Source organism: Notothenia rossii (genome assembly GCF_949606895.1).
Source record: "Notothenia rossii genome assembly, chromosome: 7".
Lineage (NCBI taxonomy): Eukaryota > Metazoa > Chordata > Actinopteri > Perciformes > Nototheniidae > Notothenia > Notothenia rossii.
The window spans coordinates 27054291-27063693 of record NC_136905.1 but is presented as its reverse complement, the minus strand read 5'-3'; the positions used below and the strand labels follow the sequence as shown (position 1 = coordinate 27063693).

Sequence of the window (9403 nt, the reverse complement as noted above, 5' to 3'; positions counted from 1 at the left end):
GAAAATGTGTAGTTTTATTCATGTTTTCACATAATTTTACAGGATATTGCCATATTATTTCACATGTTTTACTTCTACACATTAATATCTGATTTGTAAAACATCACAGACAGAAAGGTATATCCGTAATTTAATGGTAAGCTATTGAAATTCTGATTCCATAGATGTGTCTCCCATCACCCAAAGCCCCTGACTATTCTCTCAACTCAGTATTTACATTCTTTAATTCAAAGAAAATCAGCAATATCTTTAAAAACGACAAGTCCTTTTATATCAGCTGTGCACCGTTATGGTGTAAATATAACCTATCTACCAATTGGATCAAATGTAAAAGTCAGCCGGATTAGTGTTGATACTGCGAGGAGACGTATTTTGTGAAGAGAAATTGCTGATATATTTATGATCAACGTCACATATTCAGTTTCGGTGGCATTTCTTCCAGTTTGTCCAAAGGTCTTCTAATCAGGGCGCTAAAAAATAACTACGGCAGATGTGTGCTATTTAATGCAGCCGAACCGTGTATTACAATGCCATTATGTGATGGCTTTCAAAGAGAAAAGCAAGCACACTCGGAATAAAGTATTATTTTCTTCTTTAAAAAAAAGAAAAGTTTTTCGGATTTCATATCGCATTAACACCATATCCCAACGTGCATTGCGGCTAAACAATCCAATCATCGAGCTTAAACCATAGCTGAGGATCTTGGGTAATCAGTTCAGTGGGTGTGTATCTGTTTCCGGTTATTTTATTTTGAAATTCAGTTCCTGACGGACGCCAAAAAAGCCAGAGATTATAGAAATAAAAAAATAAATAAAAAAAAGGATAATTGTGTGTTATTGTTGAGTAAATAACAGTGCGTTATTTAGAAAACAATAACAAATTAGAAGGAAAAAAAGATTTAAAAAATACAGATTTCAGTATTCTGAGGCTCTGAGCCCCATTTCTTTTCCTCACGGACGGCAGAAAAAGTCAGACATTGTACGATTTAAAATAAAAAAATAATCGTGGCTTGATATTGAGTAAGAACATGTTTTTATGAACCCCACAGTTTCCGGTCTTCCAAGACCCAACCGGACAAAAAGACGTGTTGCAGGCACGAAACATACTACCAATAGAAATACATTGCTTTTAAAATCGTTCGGTGACACGAAAAAAAAGGGGGAAATCGTGTTGGTAAACACGAATCAATAGATTAAATGTCGTGAATACAACACGAAATGCCGTGAGACTGGGTTCAAATAATACAGCGCACAAGTCGAAAGTTTCATGCAATTTTTGTTAACATGTGAGCTGAAACAGTTTTTATCCATTCATCGAGGGGTGGCCTTGTTGGATTCCGGGACAGGGACTCAACTCCCTCTGACTGAGCGACAGGCTGTCTGCGTCAGTGCACCATGAACCGAGCTGCTGTGGGGTCGTCCCTCAGCCCCAGTATGCAACATCCATACCCCCACCTTGGCCTTCGACCAGCACTTCACCACAACTGCCACAGGAAAACTCCACCTGGCTGAGATAGTAAGTATGAATATGGATTTTAAGATGTTGTCTTCAGTGTTTGAAGAGAAAATGCTATTGTTACCAAATTAGACATAAAAGAGACGACTTGATCTGCGTTTGGGTTGTTTCTGAGCTACAGGACTGCCCATATGAGATTCATGTGAATAATAGCATAACTTTTATGTAGTTTAAAGAAAAAAAATGTTTTCTATGAAAATAGGAAATAAATCAAAGACAAAAAAAGCAAACCTCGTCTTCCTCCTTTTTCTCCCTTATTGTGTTTCTTCCTTTCCCAATTAGCTGAGGAAAAGAGACAGGACAGCGTCTAAATACAGTCTGGCTGGCTGCCATGCAGAGGCTGGGCAGGCCCCATTGAGTCATTTGATGACAATCAATTGAAACATGGGGAAATCCTATAAGAGTTTCTATTTTAGGATAGTAGAAACCAACCATGCTTAAAGGCGCATTCTTTGCACGAATCTTGTATCATGATACAGGAAGAGCGGGTTTAGAATAGGTTTGGGTGTTCGGAATTTGGTGTTCGCCCCAGAAGGTTTCTATCAACATTGACCTGATGTGACACTTCCTTGTGGTGCTTTATTTATAGAGCACTTTAAACCTCGAGACCAAAGTGCTGTACAGTCAAATAAATAAAACAAAACAAAAAAATAACACAGCACAGCTCACACACCATAACAAAAGTACAAGTAAAAACAATAGACAATTTAAAAGCAATAAAAGCGACGCTCTAAAAGATGTTAATACGCTAAGGAGTAGAAGTGGGTTTTAAGAACAGGCAGTGTGGAGGCCTGTCTGATGTGCATGGGCAGATCGTTCCACAGTGTGGGAGCCACGTTCTTGTGAAATAAAAAAAACGTTGCACGAATCTTGTATCATGAAACAGGAAGAGCGGGTTTGAGGTTTGGGTGTTCGGAATTTGGAAATGATTCATTGATCAACATATACATTCGCGCAAAAGATTTCTATCAACATTGACCTGATGTGACACTCCCTTGTTGTGTTTTTTTAAGTTAGATATTTTTCAAGTGACGCTTCAAAATAATTCACTTTGTGTTCCATATTGGTGACTTGAAAATATGTGTCTGGTGAAATCAAGGAGGGGTTTGAAGTGTTCTCCTGAATATATTCTTTCTTTTCTCCACACTCACATGCACTCTTTCTGTCCTCTCTCCTCCAGGTGTTTGGTATGTTGGTGTGGATTCTGGTGGGGGGTGCAGAGTATTTTCATCCATCTGCTCTCTGCTGGGTGATGTTTGTTGCCATTTTGTGCTGGGTTCTGACAATTTGCCTGTTTATAATGTACCTCACTGAAGCCCACAACAGGATACCACAGGTCCTCTGGACTACACTGGTAAAACAAACACTCACACACATTTCAGTTTTCGGCTTTCTTTTTTGCATTTTTACCAACTTGTGTGACTGCCTTGTCTCTTTATCTGTTGATCTTCAATGCGCTGTGCTTGAACTGCAGTGCTACAGCTCTGTATCTGGTGTAGTAGATTCTCTCTCAGTCAACCAGGCTGTCATGGGGGAGACATAACTACAACTGCTGGGCAGCATCTGCAGTAAGGGCATTTCTCCCCAATGTTGTAATGGTATATGTGTTTACAAAAGATAAATCACCAGGACTCTAAGATGGTGTCCTCAGTGTGGTATTTTTATACATTTTTCTTTTAGGAAAGCCTCAGAAAACAGTATTTAACAGTTTTTGTATGTCCTTGTGACAAGTATAGCAGTCTTTGTTTGTAAAAGAGAATTTCAAAAATATTTAAAAAAGGAAATCAAACTCGTCATCTCCTGATCCTGATTCCGATATTCAGGGTATCTTCTGATTGGACACCATTGTTCTCTTGTCCTTGAGTTAAAAAGTATGTATCTCATTGTGTAGAACTTCCTGACTCAGCTGTCAATGTTACAAAAAGGGACACTTGTTTACTTTTTTTAGCAAAAGACCATTGTAGTTTCAGGCTTAATTTTTGTTTTATTTATAGTGAACAATGGTTTCGGACTTTAAATAAATGTCCTCCTTTTCATTGTTTCCCCGCCCCTCTTTATTTCCACATGACCCATGTCCATTTTTTTCTTTTCTTCCCCTTTTCACCACCTCTCACACTTCAGTTATTTGCATTTCTGACCACACTGTGCTATGCAGGAAGCAGTTACCTGAGCTACTGTGCCTGGAAAACCGCAGAAGAAGGACAGTCGTTTGTTACTTGCTGAAGGCAACGATGAGAAGATCTTCTCCGAGTAATCTTTCTGATGCCTTCACAGCAGGTCAAGGCTGCAGTCAAATTAACTGTCATATGGTCAGCAGAACGTCATAAAGTCAGATGTCACATGTTTTATGTGAAGTGCAGCGATACACAGACAAATACAAATAATATGTCCACAATCCTGCACACAGTAGTTTTCAGTAATTTTATGTTAATACCATACTACAGCTTTATTTATAGAGCACTTTAAACCTCCAGACCAAAGTGCTGTACAGTCAAATAAATAAAACAAAACATACAAAAAAATAGTACAGCACAGCTCACACACCAACCATACAACAAGTACAAGTAAAAACAATAGACAATTTAAAAGCAATAAAAGCAACCGCCTAAAAGATGTTAATACGCTAAGGAGTAGAGATGGGTTTTAAGAAGCGATTTAAAAACAGGCAGTGTGGAGGCCTGTCTGATGTGCATGGGCAGATCGTTCCACAGTGTGGGAGCCGCTACAGAGAAGCAACGGCCCCCTCTGAGCTTGGACTTGGTTCTGAGCACGTAATCCAAGTATAATTTGCCCCTGACACACAAAATATAGTTAAAGACATTGAGTATATACCTTTTGCGGAAGACCAGAGTGTGTTTGTTTACATACAACCAACTTGCTTTGAAATTGTTTGTTTTTATTCATTTTGCATAATAGCCACAATGTCATAAGAGAAACGGAGTACCTTAAAATGCAACGAACGGTAATGAGGCTGAGATTGAAAATCACATTCAAATCAAAATAATTTGCATACATAAATACATTGTTATCCTTACAGTGGGCATTCCTAAACCTATATGAGGTATTTATTAAATGAAAATTAATAACCGCTTTTCCTCCTTCTTTGTTATTTCAAAGCATTGTCTATAAAGTACAGGTTTAGTAGATCCTGTGTGTTTCACTTCACCACACAGTTTCTTTTGGTGTAGTTTAAAAATAATCCATTAATAAACAGAGGTATTGATACATACAGCCATATAATATTATCACACTAAACAAACCTTATTCATTATTATTCCATGATAAAGATAAAGGTTGATTATTCCCAGTTCCTGGATCAGTCCTGGCTGGTGCTGTTGTATTGAGCCTGGGGGACGGCCCAGTGAGCAGCAATCGAAAGGAGCCCTGCAGTGTTGTAGGTGCCGCTCAAAATCACTAGCTCTTGGCCCGGGTGGGACGGGTAGAAGTTAAACGACTTCTGTAAGAGATCATCAACAAGTTAATACCTGGCAATAAGTACTTGCATTGATAATTGCAGTGGTGGAATGTAAGATAATTAATCAAATAACCATTGAATGTATTTTTTATTTGTTTCTGCACTCTGCTGGAGTAGAATTCACAGACAAATATTACATTTCTTACTTCACTACATGTGTCTGACAATTTTAGATCCTTCAAAAATGCATTATTTCCCAAACAAAACATATAGAAAGATTTAAAAATAAGATGTTTTGTAATAAATTAGCGACTCATCAGTTTACACAAAGCAGCTAAAATCATTTGTCTATTTATTTGACGGAATATTGAGAGTAATATCCTGCATTTAAATAAGTGCATACAAAAATAATCTAATTATTTAATATATATATATCACCGTATAAAAGTCACAAGGAGGTGTTTCTCTACATTATTTACATTTACTTTTAATAGTTTAAGTGCAGATTAATCTTCATTTGACTTAAATAACATTTAATGCAGGGCATTTACTTGTTACATAGTTATTTTAAAGTGTGATCATTAAAGATCAGAATACTTCTTCCATCATGGTGTGATTGAAACAAACACAAATTGTAGAGGAAGGTATTTACTGTAATGGGCTGGCCGACAATCAGAGAGCGCCCACTGGAAGTCACGAAGATCAGCTGATAGATGTAGTTGGAATGGTATTTCCCAGAGACCTGAAACATGTCCGTGAGAGCACAATGACATGTTAGTGCATGTGGTTTGTCCCCAGTGAGTAAACAAATGATGTATTACTTTTTAACGATAGATGAATATAGTGTTATTAAATACAGTACAAATTTAAAAAATACTACTATTCATATTTAGCCAACCTTTATTACAGATGATGTGTATGATCTTTAGAAAGTGTGTTTATAAATGTCAATACATATTACAATGCATTGTCTTGTCAATGTTCAATGTATTACTTTAATATTATAAAGTCTCTCACCTGAATAAAGGACTCTCCTTCATTCAGGATCAGCTCTTGTACAGAGTTCAGTTCACGACCAACCCTTTGTCCCCAACCAAATCCATAGCGCAGCTGCAGACTGCAAGGACACAGTCAGGAGTGAGGAAACACAAACAATGATTTATACAAGGGCAATATTTGACAGAAGAATGATCAGATTGAAACTATTTGGTAACCACATAGATGGATATTGTGCTAGAACAAGTAGAAAAACGTTGAAATAGAAAGCAGATCAATGGGGGTGAACCCTATGGTTTACTTTTGCACTTCCATAGCACATTAAACTTTCCATGGACCCTCCCCTTAATGCAGAAAATGTTACTGCAACTATCCATGCTAACAGCGTTGGTTACCTAAATAAAAGCAATAATACTACGCTGTACAAAAAGTATGAAAGTATGAGGAAAATGTATTTCAAGTATAAGGAGTCAAAAATAAGTAAATGCAGATGTCTTTTTAAATATGTTAAAAATAAATGTAAGTATTCATAAAGAAATGCAGCAAATCTCAACATTTGAAAAGCTGGAACTGTGAAATGTTTGTACACAAAATGATAAACAAAAAGCAAAAATAACTGGCCAAAATCTTTTTTGTCAACCTCTTCATTGTTTTAGGTGTACCTAAATATAACCTTGGATAGTTTAATCTACATCAATACATATTATTTCAAAAGTTCTGTATTTGTTTTGTGTCTTAAAATCTGAATCCATACAGTAACTAGTTAATAAAGCTATGAAATAAATGTAAAGTAAAAAGGACAATATTTCACTTTGAAATGTAGTGGAATATTATAATGTGCACATGAAGAAAATACTTAATTAAAGTCAAGGTACCTTAAATCTGAACAGAATTTAAGTAAATATACTTTATTACATTTCATCACCTCCTGCTAATATTTCTTAAACAAGAAAAATCGATTCAATAGTTACGACCCATAAAATGATAGGATCCCCCATATATTGCACATGCAATATGGCATATATTATTCGCATTTGTGTTAAAGAAGGAGGACAGACTGACCCAGTGATGTAACTGTTGCTATTTTCCCAGAGTCTGATCCCTGTGATTGGTCCATTTTCATTTTCTGTGGCGAATGCCGTGCCTCCACCATTACCAACAGCGGGGGAGAAGGAGTACTGAGGCAAGGGAGCTGGAGAAGTAAAATATGTGTTATGTGAGAGGAAGCCATATGCATATACAAATATCTTATTTAAATCTTTATATCTTACCTGTCATGCAGCTGGCCCAGAGCACCGCAAGGAACAGGAAGGAAAACATTCTGGTGGGTGAATGAGTCCAGAACAACACTGAAATCTGATTAAACAATTCATCAAAACACCATAATGATCAAATATCCATCAACATTTATTTAAACAAAAAAACAGTCGGACATTCTTCTTTAAGAAGCAACAATCTGTACATGAACTAAAGCCAGTGTGAATTATAATAAAGGCATTGGAATTTAAATGAACTCTACCCGTTAACACAGTAAGATGCTAATACATTTGATTTGAAAGTCCATTTTCAAATACTGCACAGATGCTCACCTGCAAAGTAGATCTCCTGAAACAGCTTGAGTCCTGAGCAAAGTGTGAGATGACACTAGAAGACTGGCATTTATATATGCTTATACACACACACACACACACACACACACACACACACACACACACACACACACACACACACACACACACACACACACACACACACACACACACACACACACACACACACACACACACACACACACACACACACACACACACACACACACACACATTCTTACATGACAGTCTTTGAAAGCTGAACAAAAGCAGATAAGTGTCAGATGGTTTAAACAGATCCAGGAAGACATAGTGATGACCATATTGTTTAGTGTCACACACTTACAGGAAAAAGAGTCATCTGTGCTTTACCATGCTAAACCAGTTTGGTTTCCTCCGTATCTTCAATTAATGTCCTACAGTATATACCCCAGTTTGTTATTATTATTTTGTTTCATTGAGATATATTTCAAATTCGTTTTTTTGTTGGAGAAGTAGTTTGCAAGGCAGTCCCACCTTGAAGACACTTTTTATAGAGTTTCGAATTTTCCATCTTTATTGGCAAATAAAGGTTAGCCAGTTTTGAAAATGTAGATTCTTCCATCCAGCAAACGTATTCAGGGTCAGGTCGCAGAGGACTTCCCTTTCCCCGGCTACATAAACCAGCTCCACTGGGATTCCAAGGTGCTCCTAGGCCAGCGTTGAGATTTTATCCCTCCACCTGGTCCTGCTGCCCCTTGGTCTCCTCCCGGCTGAACATGCCTGGAACACCTTACCTAAGGAGGCAGAAAAACAAGTCTGCTTGTGCTGTTTTGAAAAGGATACATTGCAAGTATTCAAAGGTGTGTCAAGGAGAAGACACAAAAGCATTACAAAATAAGGCTTTAACTTTGAAACATGTTTCCCTGTGAAATAACCCTTGTGGAGTAGGACAATAATTGCTCAGGTCTCAGAATTATTTGTACATTTTAATTTATAAATGAATATCCTTCAAATATTGGCCTTTTTATATGGCCTGATATGAAATCCATTTGAAAGTTTATTAAGCCAGAATTCAATTAGCAAAACATATAATTCTTCTGTTAAAGTGGACATTGAGATTGTTTCCCTGACTTGAATACATGATGTCCAACCCTTCAATATAGCCAGGAAATGACATGCGAGGAAAGTTCCACAGCCGTGTTTTAAGTGTTTCTACTGAAATAACCTTAGCATTAAGACACACACTTTCCAACAACAGACTGTAGGTTCCTGCTTTCAAACTTGGCAACAAGTATGTATATGAAAAAAATATATAATAATAATTATATATTCAACATGTTCCTCAGATCATGTTTGTGTATGTGCGTAGGCATGAACAGAAAAACTTGCTAGGAATTCCAAACAGATCACACCCTTTTCTTTTTGCATCTTTTTATATTTCTTCCCTCCCTCTTGTTTTCTTTTTGCCTCTTCCTCCCTTCTTCTTTTTGTTCGGTTTAGTCATTACATTATTATTTTAACTTTTTAATTGTTCTCTTTCATTTCATTTCAAACCTTTATTTAACCAGATTGGTCCCATTGAGATCATAGATCTCTTTTTCAAGGGAGACCTGCAGCATATAGGTTCCACATGAAACATAAAACAATAAAGGACATCATACATTATATTTACAGGATATATTTACATAGTTATAGACATTTACAAGTGCCCATAGTATCAACGAGCATTTCATTTAGCCTAGCTTTAAAAACATGCAGAGGAATGAGATTGCTCAGTTTAAATTCTTGCTGAAGATTGTTCCAAGCAAGTGGAGCTGCGCACATAAAAGCTGTCTTACCTAAGACAGTCCTTGCTCTTGGCACATCTAACAATGCTACATCATGCGATCTCAGACAATAGCTGCTT

At 37.0% G+C, this 9403-nt stretch overlaps 2 protein-coding genes across 4 annotated transcripts; one reads left to right on the top strand and one right to left on the bottom strand.

The window, feature by feature from the left end:
* Nucleotides 1-1398: 1398 nt before the first annotated feature.
* cmtm8b (CKLF-like MARVEL transmembrane domain containing 8b) lies at nucleotides 1399-3794 on the top strand (the record flags this gene model as incomplete). The annotated part of the gene is given in 4 exon segments (XM_079692756.1): nucleotides 1399-1515; nucleotides 2696-3046; nucleotides 3048-3083; nucleotides 3637-3794. Coding segments are annotated over 4 exon segments (606 nt in total), but the record flags the coding sequence as incomplete, so codon positions are not given.
* Nucleotides 3795-3922: 128 nt separating this feature from the next.
* LOC307045483 (zymogen granule membrane protein 16-like) lies at nucleotides 3923-8482 on the bottom strand. 3 transcript variants are annotated; one of them, XM_079691167.1, is made up of 6 exons: nucleotides 7516-8482; nucleotides 7198-7247; nucleotides 6989-7118; nucleotides 5948-6047; nucleotides 5583-5672; nucleotides 3923-4972 (listed from the first exon to the last, which is right to left on the bottom strand). In XM_079691167.1, exons 2-6 carry the CDS (start codon nucleotides 7244-7246, stop codon nucleotides 4832-4834), a joined length of 510 nt encoding a protein of 169 aa, XP_079547293.1. In that variant the 5' UTR covers nucleotide 7247; nucleotides 7516-8482; the 3' UTR covers nucleotides 3923-4831. The 3 variants fall into 3 exon arrangements, with proteins under 3 accessions (XP_079547293.1, XP_079547292.1, XP_079547291.1); XM_079691166.1 differs by having other exon boundaries at nucleotides 7198-7275; nucleotides 7516-8481; XM_079691165.1 differs by having other exon boundaries at nucleotides 7198-7282; nucleotides 7516-8476.
* Nucleotides 8483-9403: the final 921 nt, after the last annotated feature.

Excerpts from the sequence above, each read along its gene's own strand:
- LOC307045483 (XM_079691167.1), bottom strand. The coding sequence starts at position 7,246 with ATGTTTTCCTTCCTGTTCCTTGCGGTGCTCTGGGCCAGCTGCATGACA. Across the intron at positions 6,048-6,988 it reads AGCAACAGTTACATCACTGG|TCTGCAGCTGCGCTATGGAT; the intron begins GTCAGTCTGTCC and ends GTGTCCTTGCAG. Across the intron at positions 5,673-5,947 it reads AAGGAGAGTCCTTTATTCAG|GTCTCTGGGAAATACCATTC; the intron begins GTGAGAGACTTT and ends GACATGTTTCAG.